Source organism: Zonotrichia leucophrys, chromosome 28 (genome assembly GCF_028769735.1).
Source record: "Zonotrichia leucophrys gambelii isolate GWCS_2022_RI chromosome 28, RI_Zleu_2.0, whole genome shotgun sequence".
Lineage (NCBI taxonomy): Eukaryota > Metazoa > Chordata > Aves > Passeriformes > Passerellidae > Zonotrichia > Zonotrichia leucophrys.
The window spans coordinates 2,630,524-2,649,359 of NC_088197.1; the positions used below are offsets into that span (position 1 = coordinate 2,630,524).

Sequence of the window (18,836 nt, forward strand, 5' to 3'; positions counted from 1 at the left end):
CTTTCTTACTTTTACTTGAAATTGAGGGACTACTGTCATATCCTCCAAAGGTCTCTGCTCTCCGGGGGAGTGCTGAGCCATCCTCAGGCTGACAGGAGGCACTGCCAAAGTGAGTGAAGATGAACTCCTGGAGATTCTCAGCTGGGGAAGAGGAGAACATGTCATGTAAACAGCCATGTCTATGCAGCAACACAAGTTATCAAGCTAATGAGTCCACTGTAAGTTCAGGCAGTCTGAGATATCCTCCAGTACTGATGAATTTTCCTTTGTGAGTAGCTCTGCATGACAGACTCTTCATATGAACATGAGCTCTTCCTTAATTGCAAGTTAAGATTATCAAGTTTTGAGTGTTTGTTTTTTCTTTCCTTTTTTTAAGTAGAAACTATCTTTGGGCTTATTTTCTTTGTAAACACACTATCTTTAGACAGGCTGTTTTTAATAGATAACCCTGCTATAATATTACATTTCAGGACTGTGTGTTATTAGAGCACTCTGTTACCCTTTTTGAACAGACTTGTCCTAAGATTCCATTGGTTGACCCTTGTCACAGACAACTTTTATGAAAAATCCTTTCTTTAGGATTTTTCCTCCTGAGAAGCTGAGAGGCCTCAGGAACAAAATGTAAACAATGATTATCTGCTGCTGTGGAATGCAACAGGTGGATCTGGGATTAGCTCATGTGGTTGTTTCTAATTAATGGCCAATCACAGTGAGCTAGCTCAGACTCTCTGTCTGGGACAGAAGCTTTTGTTATCATTCTTTCTTTTTCTATTCTTATCTAGCTTTCTGATGAAATCCTCTCTTCTATTCTTTTAGTATAGTTTTAATGTAATATATATCATAAAATAATAAATCAGCCTTCTGAAACATGGAGTCAGATCCTCATCTCTCACCTCATCCTAAGACCCCTGTGAACACTGTCACAGACCCTTAAAAATAAAACAATCCAAGCTGTGCAGGTCTTCTACCTAAAGCCACAAATGCACTTCACCTTTCCTGCAGGTTGGTTCTGAGAATGAGGAAGTCTGCACCGTGTTACATAAAAGCATTATGTTATTACAGGATGATTTTCAGGGCCTGTACTTAGATTATCCCCACCCCAGCACCTGAGTGAATGCCCACACATTCCCACATTCCATTCACCTTCAGTCACTGCAGATTTCAGAATTGCCTCTCCTTGCAGATTCTCTGAGATATCCCCCCGAAGGAGCAGCCTGGCTCGGGATCCTTGGGAATGGTCTTCAAAGCCATTCACCTCAGACATTTCCAGATAAATCTGTTGTTTCTCAGTGAGACTCTGCAGAATCAGGTCATCTTTCATGTTCAAACGCTCTGAAGGAAGAAACAAATTCAGTCCTGCCTTTCTTGTCACTGTCACAGGACTGTGCTCAATTTGGGAGATTATCTTTGATTTTATGGCCAGAGCATCAAACACAGAGATGTAATTAATAGTTAAGGAGAAAACTTATGGAGCAGACAAAGCTTATTAGACTTCCTTAGTCACTATTTCTACAGAATCTTACACCACCTTGAAAGACATATGAAGGAGAAACTCGATCTTGATAAAGAATTAGACAGCCATAAATCACAAATAATGCTGAGAAGCAGCTTGTAGAATATGTAACTAAGTCATTACCTTGAAAATCTTTTAACTTTGCAGCTCTTGCTTCAGCCAGTCTCCTCTCTGTTTCAGGTTCATTAAATGAACCTCCTTCCTCATCAGGACAGCTGTCCAAAGGGAAAGACAGATTTATGTTGGATTTGCATGTGAGATAATTTAAAACCATCTGAGGATTCAACTTGAAGCTTTTGCCTCAGTTGTGGTTTATCCTGGTTGCCAAACTCCCTCCCTTTTCCAAAGCCCTCTTGTATTTGACATCAGTGAGTGATAAAGTCTTTGAGTAGTTTTTATTTCGTCTTTACCAGTGATTTCTTCTCAATGAACACAAACAGAATTGCACACAGGAAGGAAGTTTGTGGAGAGTTAAATGGATTTTAAAGATAAAGTTACACCTGTGAGTAGAAGACAAGCAAGAAATCAGGGTCCTGCTTTCCCCCTCCCTTACCTCTCCACAGCCCTGCGGATGTGTGCCATCCAGGAATTCCTCTCCTCTTTGGAGCTGGTGTGAATTTCATACATTTCTGGTCCTTTTAAGGAAGCACTAATTAAGAACATTGCCTTTTCCTCATTAGCTACCTCTCTCACAATCAGTTTTTGCAGTGAGATAACTGGTGGCTTAGAGTCCTGTAAAATAAAATACAATGCAGTACATTAGATGTGTTCTTTAGGAATTGTGTTTCCTTCCTATTTATCCAGAGCCACTAGCAGCTGTAACATCATGGAATAACTCTGACTTTTTCACATGACACTTCTGATGTTGTCATTTGATCAATGAAAACATGAAGAATATGCATGTCAGAAACAAGAGGTCTTGATACCTGATTGAACATCAAAGCCTGTGTCAATTTAATGATTCCCACAAGTCAAGAACAGGCTCAAAAACTTTTGCTCAAAAGGAGGCAACCCCAAAATTTGAAAAAGAAAACAAAAACCTTAATGACACGTTGTGAATTGAAAGGAGAGAAGTGTTAGAGGTTTTAAAAGAAATAAACCAGAGGTGTTAGAGAGTGTCAGACCCTGATAAAATGACACCAGGTGACAGGTAGTGTATTGTATAATGAGGATTAACTGGATTAGCTGTCAGCCTTCGCAGTGAAAACACATTTACAGGAGGGATATTAGTTACTAAAAACCTGCCTAGGCTTCCTACAGCAGAGCTCCAACATATGCAGCCTAGAAAGTTCCTTCCCAGGATAAAGCAGCTCTCTGTGACTGCTGAACCTTCACAGAATAATCTAGAGCCATGATAAGAGAACTGAAGTGTGAAGCAAACACCAGGAGCAGCAGCTTCTGCCAGCTCCTCTGAGCAGCTGTGCTGCAACTCCAGCCACAAACAGAGCTCACTGGAAAAACAGAATCACTGAGCAGATCCATTTGCTCCCTCTCACTTGATTTATTTATGGAGAACTGATATTAAATTTCAAATGAACTGCATATATACAGAGATGCAAAAAAATTGGTCAGACTAAGTGTAGAGCATGTTTCCAGAAGAAAAAAAACCATCCACCACACAGCACCCTGTTCTGTGCATTAGGAGAAGGGTAATTGAAAAGCAGTTGTTTGTACAGCCCTGAGGTCACCAAAATAGCTTTTGCCATTAGAATTCAGCTCTAATGTTAATGTCTGGAAAAAAAAAATACATCCAAGAAAACAATTACATAAAAGAATTTCTCTGTTACAGGTTCTACAACAGCCATCAGTGAACTAGATCAGGACAAAATGTACAAATTAACTGCTCTGAGGACACCTGTGGAAATGCCCTAGAAAAGTGAATTCACTGAATGTTCTGGAGCCTGCAGTAATAACTTCTGCATTTAGTGCTTATTGCATGTCTTTCAGGAAAGTTCTCTGCCCAGAGTAAATCTCAGGGCACTGTGACCACAGTTACCATGTCCCTAACTGAGATTCCTTCCCTGCACACTGAACAGAAGCAGGATTTATCTGCAAGTTTTCCAAAGCACAGCTCTAGCATGTGCAACGTCCATGACATTGTGTACAAAGTCTCAGCCTAACAAAGTTCAGTGAAAGTCACAGCACAAGAAGAGGAACAGTGAAAACCATGGGAGATGTGGCAGCTACAACTGGCCAAAGCAAGGAAATACTGGTTTGCACTGGGAGAGTGGGGAAAGATTCAACAAATACCAGAACTCCTTCAGAAAAAATGATTCCATAATACTTGGTTGGTTTATTCATTTAATTTTCTTCCTGAACCTCCTATAACAAGTATCTAACATCCCTAATTGTGTTTCTTCTGTAGTTACTGTCACTTTCATAAATCCTTTAAGTGCCTGTATTAAATAAAGAGAACAATACCTACCACAGATGCAAATGTGTATTTTTGGTCCTTTTCTTGTAAGAGCAACAGTACATCAGTGAGCAGGACTGCCAGAATATCTACAATAATAAAAGAGACAAAAAAAGGAAAGAAAGTGATATTTCAAAGCAGGAAGACCAGTCCAGACTCAAAAATCACTTAATTTATATTTCCTGCATGTCACATTTTCAATATTGGGTCTGTTACTGCCTTCCACTTGGGCTGGCCCCAGTCAGGCTGCACCATGCAGCAGCAGCTGATTTAAACAGAGCCCATTTAAAGCTTGAGAACACCCACACACACATCCTACACATGGACTCCAGAGGGAACACATCTCTCCAAACAGCAGATTCTTCTGGAAATGCAGCCACTCAGGGTCCCACCTACTCCTGGCTGCACTCACTGTGCCACTGAAGCTTCTCCTTGAACACTTGAGCAATGAAGCTGCTCAAATATTCCCTGATGGCCACTGCTTTGATTTTCTGGCAAATGCAGAATTAAGTGTCATGCAGCTGACATGACACAGGTTTTGCAAAGTGTGAAGCAGAGATAATGCCTTTCCACAGGAGACTAAGTCAGGATGACTCAAAGCTTTGTCATCCATCTGAAGACTTCCCTCTTGAATTGGGAAGCAGACCAGCCAGATAATAAGCAAGCAGCATAAGGAACTTATCATGCACCATTACAGAGATGCTTATTGGACAAGCCAAGAATAGAACAAGTGCTATTTCCTCCAATATCCTATTAAACAAGCAGGTTATTGTCATCTTATTTTATACCCAATCGATCAGTAATAAACAGTTACTAAAAAAAACCACCCCAACATAAATCTTGTTTCCCAGTTGTGTTTGTGCCCTTGCTGGTGCTGTACCTTTGAGCCTCCCTGATGCAGCTTTCCAGTACAGCATCCCATCCAGGAGGAGCCTCCTCTGGCCCATGTCATCCTTCCTGAACAAAAGCCCATTCTTGCATTTCCCAGATGATTTCAGCTCCATTTTGTGCATGATCTCCTTGAGGCGCTGCCCCTTCTCACACTCATTTACCATGGCATCTACATGGCTGATGGTGTCCTTAATCAAACCAAGGGCCTGGGTCAGGTCTTCATAATCTCTAGTTCCAGCTAAGGGAAAAGAGAAGCCACATTTTCAACTCTGGAATACAAGACATGAGCCATCCAAATGTATTTTAGCATAAGGGTTTCATACTGGACTTTTCTAAGAAAAAAAAATTAATTAAAAATTATTATTTTATTTTATTATAAAATTTCATTTTATTTTATTAAAATTTTTATTTATTTAAAAATAAAATGTAATAACCTAAAGCTCTGAAAAGCTAATGAACCAACAGGTTTAACTACTGTGGGTTAAACCTGCTGTTCCACTACTATCTGTGGCTGCAGACTTTAAATGCTTCTCTTCTCCTCTGAGGAGAGGCTGGGAGAATTGGGATTGTTCAGCCTGGAGAAGAGAAATTTCAGAGTGATCTAAGTGTGGCCTGAAGGGAGCTGAAGGAAAGATGGAGAGAGACTATTTAACAAGGGCCTGGAGTGAGAGGACAAGGGGGGTTGGCTTTAAGCTGACAAAGGGCAGGGTTAGATGGGATATTGGGAAGAAATTCCTCACTGTGAGGGTGGGCAGGCCCTGGCACAGGGTGCCCAGAGAAGCTGTGGCAGGTCATTGTCATTTATTTTATTTTTGAAGTGTTCAAGGCCAGGCTGGATGGGGCTTGCAGCAACCTGGGATAGTGGCAGGTGTCCCTGCCCATGGCAAGGGGGTGGAATGAGAAGAAATTCAAGGTCCAACCCAAACCATTCTGATTCTCTTGACCCTCTGAGGTGAGACTGATCTGGCATCATCAGCCAACAGAGAAGTGAGCAAGCAGGTAGCAGCCTGTCTGAGGTAAGAACATGCAAAACATGGCAGAAAAAAGACCAAGAGCCAACTGTGAGGAGCCATCCCACCTTCTGTGTTCTGGATGATCCTCTCCAGCAGCACTGGGTACTTGGTGATGCGCTGGGTGACCAGGAGGATGCACTCCTGCACTCCCAACCTCCTCACGATGGAGCAGTTCCCAATTTTCTAGAAAACAAGAGAAACTCGTCACACCATTGAGCATGGAGCTCTTCTAACTCCCTCTCCATTCTCATGCCTTCTGCCCCAAAACACTTCTGCACCTTAGACACAGCACCATGAAATTAGCTGCACTCTTCTACTAATCCTGATAACATTCAAAAATTGTCTTTATTACTGGAAAATATCTCAGGTACTGTTTTCAACTACTGTTAAGTAAATGTGGAGTCAATTAGGGAAACTTCCAAATCTGAACTGTCTGCCTGTTGCTAACTGATCACACTTTATAACAGGGTCAGACCTTAAATACATAGAAAAGTTCTGTGGTTTTAAAATCAGACCTAACCACCTACCAGTCAAATTAGATCAATAATGAAGGAATTAAGTGTTTATTTTACCACTGTATGCTCCCCTATAGCCTGACCTACAGAAGCACACTCCTGATGAGAAAGGGAGGACTGTAAAGCACCAGTTAATCTGACTGCAGGTACAGCACACACCTGGCAGCAGGAGAACACAGCACCAAGATCTTTCTCTACAAGCATTGGGGCTAAATGTTTTAAAACTCTGGTCACTTATTTAGCTCCTTGGAAGTGAAGGGCTCTCACTTTAAAGGCTAAGACGAGCTGTAAGTACAGAGCTAAGCTGGAAAGTTCACACAGTATCACTTACTGGTGACTGGAAAATGAGAATATTTAGGCCTCTGTAAAGCCACCTGAGATTCAGGTTACAGCTTCCACTTGGGCTGTGTCTCTTCAGCCCTTCCTATTAACTGCACATCAGAGTGTGCAGCAAACCACCCTGGAGTGAATCTTCTGCCTTTGGAAAGATGATGGCGTGAGCAAAACCTGACTAAGAGTCTCTGCTTTTCCTACAGCAGCTCATCAACAGCATTTATCATTGATTTGATTTAATTTATTAACAAAGCAATTTATCCTGATGGCCACACAGCAGGACAGAGCCCTGAATTGAACAAATACTCTATTCCCCAGTCCTGGGTGCTCTCAAGAGCCTGCCTCAAATGTAACACTTCCTAATTGTGCTTTTGTCTCCAAGTAGCTCAAAAGATCTAAAATACAAGAAGCTCACAACCCACCAAATAATGAGAATATGCCTCTAACCCTGCTCATTCACATCTGAGGGAACTTCAAGTACAAAACAAAGCCCAAAGCAGTGAAGTATATTTTGCATAGTCAGAATAGGAGACTTCTGGTTATTGTTTACCTTTATTAAGTTTTGGAACTTTTTATTGCTTTGGAGCAGGTCTTTGTAATGGCTGACAGCTTCATTGTGCCCACAACAGAATACACCATATTTTTCTTTCATTCTCTCCCCATTTTCACCTGAAAACTAATTGGAAATAGAAGAATGAAAGACATGAATCATGCAGAGCAAACTAACCTCCACTATAAACTCCAGGTCCAATATAGTTTCTAAAACATTTATTTTAATTTCTTCTGTACCAGAAATGAGACATTTATGCAGTGTGACATGTGAGGGCTTGGAATACCACAAGATAACCAAATATTAAATGATGGTTGTAATTATGAGAATTTCAAAAAAAGGATTTCTGGATCTCTGCACTTAAAAAGTCTGTGAACTGTAAAATATGAAGGGTAAAAAAAATGGTCAGGATATATGACAGAAATTGTTGCACCCACTCCATGCCAGAATGGTGCTAAAACTGCCATGATTTCAAAGGATCCTGACTAAAACTGCCATGATTCCAAAGGATCCTGACTGCATTTTTAAAAGATCAGAATGAAGAAGTTTGGCTTTATCTGAAGGAGAGTCAAATCTGGAATGGACACTAGGAATATATTATTTTACTCTTGGAATAGATGAAAAATAGAAGCAAACAAGCCACATATCCCACAAGGTATATGGTATATATATGCATGCCCAAAGAACATTTAATGACCATTTCATGTTACTTGTGACTAGAATTATTCCTGAGAGTCATGCTCCCACATTAACTGGGAAGAGAACCATAAACCAGGATGAAATCAATCTTTGCATCACACAACTTTACCCTCACAGGCAGCTTTTTAGAAGCTCTAGAGTGTCAAGATCATTGGCAGGATTGAGTTCACACCTGTTTTACCAAGAGGTCTCCAATGTTCTGGATTATATAATTTCGGTCACTGCCCTCTTCCAAGGATTCCTTCCGTCTCTCCTTCAGCTGCAGCAGGAACTGCCCGTGCATCTCCAGCAGCTCATCCACACAGGGAAAGAGCTTGTTGATGACTGCATGTGAGAACTGCAGCTCCTCTCTCATGGCTCTGGAGTACACCTTCAGCATTATTTTCAGTGTCCTAACGTGGTGCATTTCAGTCTGCATTAGTTCTGGGCAAAGTGAAATACAGAAATAAAATCAAAAGTCATTTATAAGCTGTGCAGTGAGCAGGGAGACAGAAGAGCAGAGTCTGAAAGCCACCATCATCTTCCTCACTACAGTCTTTGCATCACTCATGTGAAGCTCTTAAATTTGCCTTGCTAATGTCCCAGCCCAGCAGTGACTGACCCTGCTTATTTAAGGACATCTCCCAGTGGCAGCTGGGCTGTTCCCCAATTGTACAGCTGGGCTCTGCTGCTTACAGAGCCCTGCTGAAACCCATGGCATGCTTAAAGGCACTCACACAAGGAATTACACACTTTAATGCAGGTAACAGACTCCAAAATCCTCACTCAGTTTTAGTTTTCCAGCACAAGTCAAAATGGGAACCAACAAAAATGATTTCTGCTTTGTATCACAACAGTGGCACTACGAAACAGAAAAAGCTTTAAGAATAACAAATACTCTTACCATAAATGACATCTTGCCTTTTGATAACATCTTTCCTTTGCCTTTTTGCATAAGGCTGTTCCACTGCAAGACTCCAAGACTCTGCCTCAAACTCATGAGCATCTGTTTCTATTTCACTCCGGAGGGACACAGAATATGCATCTAGACCAAAAGCACATTCAATTTCAATTATTATTCAACTGTTTCTCACCATATCTCTGTTTACCATCAGTAACAACAAGGGGAAAAACACCTCAATGCTGCTTTCAAACCCATGGGAGAAGTTGCATAACAATCCTGAAAAGCACAGAAATTCCATACCTTCCAGAAAAATGGAGTCTGTTGTTGAAGGTGCAAGCGAGATAACGTCATCTGAAGTCTGCTTAAATTTTACAAAGCCTGAATCCCCTTCATCCATGTCTCCTGAAATTAGCCTAAATGGCCAAAAAAATTAGACCAGAACAATTAAAATAAAATTTAAAAAGTCCAACTTCTTCAACAAGCATCTTCCCTAAACTACAGTGCAATTATCTTACAATAAATAAATAAGAGATATCACTGCACTCTTCAAACAGTGAAATTAATTTAGCAACTCCAACGCTGAAATACTGCAGTTTAATTAGAGCAGCATGAGCAAAGCTTGTAACTTCTGGTATGACAGTTTACAAGGACATCACCTGGTGACAAGCCACAGCCAGTTCAGAGTACAAAGGGCACTTTCACTGGGAAGGGAGTATAACTGGGGCACATCAAAAGTAAATAGCTACTTAAAACAGCAGATAGCCTTGAGTTTGCCTACTATTTTAATGAAGGTATTCAGCAATTTAAAACACTGCTGCCTCCTACACCAGCCAGCACCAGCCCAGCCTAGAATAGCTGAACTCGGAGGAGATCACTGAATTTCACAGCAGTTCTCAAGACAAATACATCCAGGACAGAAACACTCAAATACTGCAGTATTTTACACAGGACAGAGGGATTAAAGATAAAAAGAAAGGAAAAAAAAAAAAACTTTCAGAATTAAAACTCAATAAAACTCTTTGAGCTTGAAAACACAACGTGAATTCTCATTTTTCTTTTTACACTGGGAAGGTGGGGGACATGTGAAGCCAGAGGATTAGAAGAGAAGCATTTTACTCACCCGAATTTGTTAACAGCTCCAGCAGCGTTCAGTGAAGGCTGGGAATGTCCCCTTTGGGCGATAGTCATCCCGAGGTTGCGGGACAGTGCTGGGGTGCCATCCGCTCCCAGGAGGAGACTTCGGGGCTGCTCCTTCAGAGAAGTGGCTAAAGAGGCAAAAATGGAATTGGTGCTCAGAAAATGAGGCGTGCACTGCAGCTCGCCTGCTCGCAGCCCTCGCTCGGAATGCGGCCGCAGAACTGACAGGATCTTGGATGTCAGCAGCTCGTTGTCCAAAAAAACATTCTCATTCCATTTTCTTGAAAAGGAACCACAAAAAGACAGCTCGGGGTGAGCTGGAATGGCATTGCTTCTGCCGCTGCTTTTTGAATTTGTATTCCCCATGCTCGCCACTGGCTGCCCTCAGACCTGGCACAGTAAAGTGGCCCCAGAGATGCTCTGTTTTTATACTACCTGTGATCCTTCTAGAAATGTAAAGCTGCCACTTAACTTACTGTATTGGCTAAATCAGCAGGTCTGAAGTGCAGGAAATTGGTCCCTACTGTGCCCATTTAGTGTGGAAATTGCAAAGTATCTTCTCCTTTAGTAAAACACCAGAACCTACACACAATTATTCACACCCCACCGTATAAGGGCACAGAACATTTCATGGCAAACAAGGAAAATCAGAGATCACAGAAAAAAACCCACAAGTTCTTTGCAATGCTTAATGCTCACAGCAATTTATATCTGCATGCACACACACTGCAAATAATAGATACCTGAGCTAAATTTAATTTTAATACTGCAGCTTTTTAATGCTTTTTAAATCTAGACAGACTATGAACTGGAAAGATATTTGAAACTTTAATCACTATTACACAATATGTGGGAGCCTGTAATAGACTTATAAAAAATGGATACAATTATTTAGTACTAATGTCTGTAATAAATGATAAGGAACGGGAGACAAAATACATCCTTTTAAAAAAGGAGCTTCAGGGGAGTCAAAGATGAAGACTCAGCCAGACAATCTTTAGAATTGATCCCTGCCAAGGTCTGTGGCTGCCCTTTTTCAGAGAGCTTTTAAGGACATGGGAGTGGGATCTGAGAGATCCCTGGGCTCTGTCACTGCAGGGACAGACCCAGCTCCTCTCCCTGGACCAGGGGCTGCTGCTGGAGCAGTTCAAGGGGTCTCCAGTTCCCAAATAAGGATTATGACTCACTTTTCTAGCAAAAACACTCCTGTCCACCCAGCCCCAAAAGTTCCCCTTTCCAGCCTGCCCTCCTTGGTGTACCTTCACCAAGAATTCTCTCTTTCACTTCTGCCTCCTCAGTGAAGCACAGTTAAACCAAGGTATTTGTGGTTCTTGTCATGAAACAGGTTTTTCCACATTTTTTCATATCCCTGCTCTATACCTGCTTCTCTCTCATTTAATCTTCATTGACAGAGGAATTGTTTTGGGGCTGCAGGGGAGGTCTCATCAATGACATTTCACAGAAATTATATCACCACATCTTTTCCTGCTGGAAATGTTTTTCCCAGAACCAATTTGGGTTTGAAACCTCCTGGCTACAGTATGTTATCAGTCTAACAAACTGGGTAAACTGAGTCCTTTCCATCTCCAAAAGGAGACTAATTAAATATCTGAAAGATTTGCCCAGTCAGGTTTCTTAAACAAAGGCTTAATAACCAATGTCCCTGTGTTTCCATTTGGGGAAATATTGAAATTATTTGCCATCAAGTTCTCTTTCTGTGCTCCTCAAGTCAGGAACATAAAGTTCTGTTACACAAGGACAGGCCAGTCCTAAAAATCTCAAGGGGACAGGGATGGGGACACACAGCACAGTTTATACCTCTCTAAAAATGAATTTTTCTTTTCCATTGAGACAATATCTTTGGGGTTTTTTTGCTAGCCACTGCAGTCTGCAGGGTTATGCTGTGGCCAACAACATACAATGCCCAGGCTATTAGCTGTTCCTTTAATTTCCAGCTCCTGCTTTTGTGCAAGGAAAATGAGTACAGGCTGCCTAGCAGAGGCTGCCTGGCCCACAAGCCATTTTCTGAGTTCAATTAGCACTGTCTGCACACTGCTGTGCCCACATCGATCGCTGCTCCCCTCACACACTCCAGCCCTACAGACAACTTTCCCACTGCCATCAGCCCTTGCTTCTTATTTTAGTCCCTGCCCTTTCTCCTGAATGCACAGACCCATTCTGGGTAATGCAAGCAGCCACTTATCTCCATAACAATTATCTCCTGTGCTGCCTCTTGGGGAGAGTCATTTCATGAAGAGGAGACCTTGCAATGCAAATGGTACCTGAAAACACCCAGAGTGGTGCTCAGACATCCAAGACAGCTGTGTTTGACACTCACCTCCTCTCTTAATGTAACATCTTGGAAAATTAAAATGCCATTTAATACACCTGTGACTGGGATGGTCTCTTCCAGGAGCAAAAAGATATTTCAAAGCCTATGCTGCACAGATGCTCTTTCTTCTTGGTTTTTTTTTTTCCTCCCAGATCCTTTTTCCTCATTTTGTTTCAACAAAGATTTATGTTTAGACCATTAGTGCTAGCTTGTCTTAGAGATTTCTAGCAACCACTAGCTGCAGGCAAGTTTTAAATAGACAATTATGAAAATCTGATGTAAAACAAAGTTCACAGTTCTAGTCTTTTCAGAGGCCAGAGAATAGACAATCAATGAAAAACGAGCTTATTGATCCCTTTTCACCATGATATTTTGAGGTTACACAGCAAGAAGGTATAAAGAAAAATAAAAAGATAAAAAGATAAAAACACACAGGAGATTGCTAGGAGCCTCTAAGCCATTCCCAATAGAAAAAAAAATGAAACCATCTTATTAAAAGAGACCTTCTCTATACTTCAATAACACACCGTGTATAGCCTTTAAAACATATTAAAGAAAAAAAAAATGCAATTGAACAGATAAGCCTTGAGCACAGAAATCATTCTTTAGTACAAACCTGGGGAAATGCACTGGGGCGAACTTTGTGGAGATCCAGAAGGTCTGTGCTGCAAATCTTTCTGCTATAGGAAAAAATACAATATTCTTACACATCCACACCAAACTTTCAGTGCAAAATGAATCAGATTTTTCCCATCCCATTGCATTAACTGTAAGTGAAGATGTTCACTGAGAATATAAAAGATTTAACACAATAACAGCTTTGATTTTTTCATGTGTCAGATGAATGACATAGAGACATTAACACTTTGTATTAAATTCCACAAAGTATAAATCTGAATGAAATAGAACCAAAACTGAAAGTACAGCTGAATTAAAGCTATGATAATTAATTTCTGAGATGAAAGCAACCCCTTCATGTTGACAGCCTTCACTTTGCTGTAGTTTAGTTTCTTGCAATACTGACTAAACTAATCCAGCCACTTTCAACCAAAATTCAGATTGTCCATTTCAAATTGTGTCTTTGGTAATCTTTGCTAAACTTTGTCCTTCTTGCAACACTAGGATATTAAAAACCATTTTAATACCCCATTTTGTGCCACCACTCCCTCCCTGCTCTCTTCAGGAGTGGTTTGTCAGGGCTGATTCAAGCATGAAGTTTTGGGTGGTGGTGAAGAGTGGAAAGGAAAGCAGCACAGCAAGTGAAGTTTTTGTTTTAAAAGGAAAATTCACAATGCCCTGAGATGTTTAAAATGATTTATCAAAACCCCCACAAGAACATTTCTGCCCTCAGAAGAGTTCCATTCCATATCACCAATGGCTGAACACACTTCCTCTAACCTCTGATTGCTCAGGTCTGAGCTGCTCTGCTCTCTCTTTTCCCCCCTCACAACTCCCTGATCTGCTATCAGCCTCTGAAATCATCAGCACTTGCAGGTTAAAACAAACTACAACTCCCTCAAGTATTATTAGTTATAAGGAGGAGGAAATGATTTCCAAAACCAATAGCAGAACAAAAAACCCAACAGATAGACATCTATGTGAAACAACCTTGACCTTGCATGCAATCACAGGCACCATGGTGACAGAGATAAAAAAATAAACAGCATAGCAAGACCAAGTTCATCATAGTTCCCAAATGAAATCACTTATTCTGCATTTTCCAGCTTAGAAATAAAATGCAACTGTTACAACCAGATTCCCCTCCACCCTTCATGCTCTTCCATCAGTTTTTTGAGAGGACAGAACATTTAAAGGTACCATATAATTCAATTATATTCCTCAAAACGTTTGAGCACTCTTAGGGTTAGTCACAGTTTGGGACACAGGCTAAGGACTTCACAGTATAGCAGTAAAATGTTTCACTTTAATTTCCCTCCACACTCTATCATTAATTACTATAATAACAAGTTAGTAACTACTCAATGCCTCAAAGATGTAGGGCAAGATCCTGTACTGATGTAAATCAAACCACTGAAATAAATTGAACTTATCATGTCAAATAATAACTGTTATTATAAAAGAATAAATGTTAAAGCCCACCTTGGGTCTGATGCTGCTGCATTCAGTCAGCAAATTCTTGCAGTTCTTGTGGACATTCACTGCACAATCTGCAATGCACACACACACAAAAAAGTCTTAATTATTCTTCTTTCCTGTCTAGGGAAAGGAATAATGGCACACAAAGGATCTTCATTTTGGAAGAGGGGCAGAGTAAGCTCAGGTGTTGTGGCAAGCATCCTTGCTGTGCATGCTCTGCTCTGGATTTTACACCAAACTTGAGTTTTTTCACTGAGACTGCAGCACTGAGTGCAATTCCCACACGCAAGAACCCAGAGCCACTCTGGGATGCAGGAGCAGCTCTCCTCATTTTGCACAGGACATTTCCATGTCCCTCCATCCAGAACTGATTCCAATCAAGGGGGCAGCAATTCTTTGGCTCCACAGGAAGAGCTGCCTCTCTGCATGGACTGTTGCAGCAACTGCAGTAAATTAAAGATCAAAACATCCTCCAGAAGCATCAGAGCATTACCAGCACAAGAAGCATCACCACCCTTCCAGCTGCACAAAGGAACTGCTCCCAGATACAGGCACCAAAGCAGCCCTCTCACCCAAAAGCCATAAAACTATTACTAGTATAACAAAATCCAATCTCCTTTATTTTACCTCCTGATAACTGAGAAAACAGGAAGGGAAACTGATAGTGCCAAATATTTTCTGCAGCATTTCTGCCCATCTATAAAACAAGCCTTCATCAGAAGCAAAGCAGGACACCAACAACTCAGTAAAGAACACCAGGATTTGCCTTTTCCAGACACCAAATTCAGTAAAGAACACCAGGATTTGCCTTTTCCAGACACCAACAACTCAGTAAAGGATTTGCTATTACTAGTATAATATTACTAGTGTAATATTATACATATATTATACATATATATATATATAATATATATATTATATATATTATAGTATACTTATTACTAGTATAATACTAGTATAATAAAATCCAATCACCTTTTTCTTACCTCCTGATAACTACTTATTGGGAAAACAGGAAGGGAAACTGATAGTGCCAAATATTTTCTGCAGCATTTCTGCCCATCTATAAAACAAGCCTTCATCAGAAGCAAAGCAGGACACCAACAACTCTAAAGGACACCAGGATTTGCCTTTTCCAGACACCAAACTCAGTAAAGGATTTGCTATTATTACTAGTGTAATACTAGTAATTACTAGTATTACTAGTATAATACTAGTATAATAAAATCCAATCTCCTTTTTTTTACCTCCTGATAACTACTTATTGGGAAAACAGGAAGGGAAACTGATAGTGCCAAATATTTTCTGCAGCATTTTTGCCAATCTATAAAATATGCCTTCATCAAAAGCAAAGCAGGACACCAACAATTCAGTAAAGAACACCAGGATTTGCCTTTTCCAGACACCAAACTCAGTAAAGAACACCAGGATTTGCCTTTTCCAGACACATGGTGTTCTCTCTTTAAAAGAGAAATAGAGCAAAACTGGAAAGATGAACATCATATCTGTTAGAGAAAATCCAGTTTATGTTTAAAGCACAGAGGAAAAACTATTTAAGGTTCCTTCAGAACCACCCCTGCCTGGTGCCAGGATTGGGGATCTGCTTTAAGGCTCCTGGCTAACCTAGAGATGCTCATTTGTGTTTTCCATAATTTCAGCAAAAGCCAGAGAAGAAGACCAAAATACCTGCTTGGCTTTAAACACAAATAAATTAATAAAGATATAAAAACAAAACTGAGTGCACAGACCTGCAAGATGCTCACATGTTATACAAGTTGCCCAAGTGTGGGAAATGAAGTGCAGAGTTCTGCCACACACACACAAAAAAAACTCCACAAAAACTCCCACCTCCCACAGCTTCTCTTATTTGGGATATTCCTATGCCACAAACCAAAAGGCACCACATCTAATTTCAAATGTATGTGCCTCTGCAAATGCAGGAGAAAAAATGTATCAAAATTATCACTTATTAAAACTGTGTAGAGAATAACAAATATTTTCATTATTTCAGCAATGATAAGGCCTCCACCTACCACGAGGGAACGCAGAGCTTGTAAAAGGACATGCCTCAACAACAAACAAGGGGGTGACAATGGAAATCCCTTTTCTCCTGAGACAAAGAAACGAACTGTGGGACAAAAATCACCACACAAAAGGAAACAGAGAAAATTCTCCATGACGTCAGGCTGGCTTGGATTCAAGAGCTGCTCACAGATGGGGTCCCCTCAGGGCACAACAGGAGCCCCATGGATGCCCCAGGTTCCTGCAGCCACTGCCTTCCCACAGCCCTGAAATCATAACTCATCTAGAATTCTTTAATATAATCATCTAGAAACATAAATTTCAACTAGATATTCATATTCCCCAACATTTACCCATTTTCAGTGATTGCATTCAGTAATTGTTTTCCTATCCATGATTAGTAGGACAAATTTCACTTGAAAAGCTCAAGTTCCTTGTTAAGGTAACTGTAACAGGGATCTCACTTAAAAACATATTTCAATTTTAAAATCATGCCCTTGCTCTGGTAAAGAGAACAGCTTGTGGCACTCTCAGTAGGCATTTTTCACTTAATCAGCTGACATATCTAATAGTGCTGTGTATGACTTCCCTCCACTGCTAAAGGTTCTTTACACAACAGTGCAGAACTTGCTAGAAAACAGCAAAATGCTACAGAAAAGCTGCAGCTGAATCCAAGGGCCTGCTTCTCCCTGAGACTATTTGAAATGCATTTATTTAATGATTTCAAAGTGGCATTATTTTTGCCCACGTTAGAGAAATCTGAAACCTGCCAGAAGACTGTTTTATAAGCATAATTCATTTTCTAAAACATGCTCCAGCTTCCTCTATTCAACATTTCTGCAGTGCTGAAGGGAGGCCACTCTAATTCAGGACGAGGAGCTTCTGAATACCAGTGGCTGTGGTTTCCTTTTAAAGCATGTAAGATTTCTGCATTTATTATTATTACTTTGCATTTATTATTATTACTTTGCATTCATGATCATTACTTTGCATTCTTATTAAGCCTCTCTGAAAATGGTATCAGAGAACTGCAGGGGTGAAAAAACAGCAAAGAGAAGAATGAGGGACAGCAAAAAAGGGCCAGGAACCTGCACACATGGAGGTAAGAGCAAAAATACACATGAAGGGTTGTTTACAGGTGTAAAGAAACAACAGATCTCTAAGAGGTGTATAGAAATAGCAGATTTCTGTATTTTCCAGTCATCCAGAGTAAAGCAGCATCAGTAAACTCAAACTGACAAAAAATTTTTTTTTTGCATTTAACATTAGTAGAATTTGGTCTTATTTAGATCAAGAATTTGGGAGGGTCCAAAAAAAAATTAGAAAAATAAAAAAGAATGGTTCTGTCAGCAGGCTCTTCCCAAATGGGAGAGGCACAGAAGATATTCCTGAGAAAGGCAGAGATAAAACTCAGAGCACTGCAGCCAGGCTCTTCCTTGTCTTCTCCTCCCTCAATCACTCACAGAACAGCAAGAAGATGAATTTGGCAGGGAAAAACAGCCCCTCCAAAGGAAGAATTTCATCTTGAGACAGATTGTGCAGGAGGGCTGCAGCTCTGGCCAGTGCTGCCAACACCAAAGTGCCAACACCTGAAAAAGGTCTCCAAGGATTTGGGTCCCCTTGACTGGATGGCGACAGGAGCACCCCTGCTACACCTGAACCCCACAGCAGGAAACTCAGCAAACCCACCAGGTTTGTTCCTGGCCTTTAATCAGCAGGTTTGGAATCAAGGCTGAGAATTTTGGGAGCATCCCATTATCCCAGATCTGCTTACTACAGGGATTGTCACTCACTTGAAGCATTTTGCAGGGCTCTGTGCCAAAGATGACCTAATGAGTGACTAAAGCAAGGACCAACCAGAAAAGAAATATTTAAGACTAAAAGGCTCATAAACATCAGAAAATATCCTGTTCATGGCTGAGGGTAATGAATTTATAATCTGGTATAATAAAAAACATTTCCCTTATTAATGAGATGTTTTCCCAATGGCTCACAGAAAGTCATTTACAGCCCAGGAGCATTTTATTGGCCATTACAACACCCAAAAGCATCACCCCATTCACAGCAGGAGAGGGCAACAAACCTGGCTGGAAAGGGGCAGGCAAAGACAAATTTTCCCCCAGCTGGAATATCTTCCAGGGGATCAGACACTGCCAATGTCCTATAAATGTCTTCCAGAATTGGCTTCCAGGGCAAATCTATGACTCACCAGACATTATGAGCACTATGACCCTGACCTTTGGTCTGGAACGGTACTGCCCAATAAAATAACTCTTAAAAGACCATTTGCAAACAACAACTCACAGACAAAAATGCTGTGATTAATCTAAAATTCATCTATTGACTTTATCTCAAAGATTATTTTTTTTGTTTATTTTTTAAATGACAGATTAAAAACAAACCACTTTAAAGCAGCTAAGTTCAAACAGGGACAGACT

General features: G+C 40.6%; 1 protein-coding gene across 5 annotated transcripts in view; it reads right to left on the minus strand.

Annotated features, from left to right (window-relative positions):
* Positions 1-18,836, minus strand: part of ARHGEF18 (Rho/Rac guanine nucleotide exchange factor 18) — a 49,984-nt gene that overhangs the window by 11,095 nt on the left and 20,053 nt on the right. For 2 of the 5 annotated variants that reach the window (XM_064734086.1, XM_064734089.1), the window contains 14 exons: positions 14,380-14,447; positions 12,896-12,959; positions 9,931-10,075; positions 9,111-9,223; positions 8,811-8,951; positions 8,100-8,350; positions 7,229-7,354; positions 5,896-6,013; positions 4,807-5,055; positions 3,939-4,015; positions 2,067-2,245; positions 1,637-1,728; positions 1,144-1,332; positions 10-141 (listed from right to left, as the gene is read on the minus strand). In XM_064734086.1, coding sequence (XP_064590156.1) covers positions 10-141; positions 1,144-1,332; positions 1,637-1,728; positions 2,067-2,245; positions 3,939-4,015; positions 4,807-5,055; positions 5,896-6,013; positions 7,229-7,354; positions 8,100-8,350; positions 8,811-8,951; positions 9,111-9,223; positions 9,931-10,075; positions 12,896-12,959; positions 14,380-14,447 — 1,944 coding nt within the window. Of the gene's footprint in view, positions 1-9; positions 142-1,143; positions 1,333-1,636; positions 1,729-2,066; positions 2,246-3,938; positions 4,016-4,806; positions 5,056-5,895; positions 6,014-7,228; positions 7,355-8,099; positions 8,351-8,810; positions 8,952-9,110; positions 9,224-9,930; positions 10,076-12,895; positions 12,960-14,379; positions 14,448-16,409; positions 16,464-18,836 lie in introns of those variants that run through there. The other 3 variants (XM_064734087.1, XM_064734091.1, XM_064734088.1) reach the window with 2 other exon arrangements.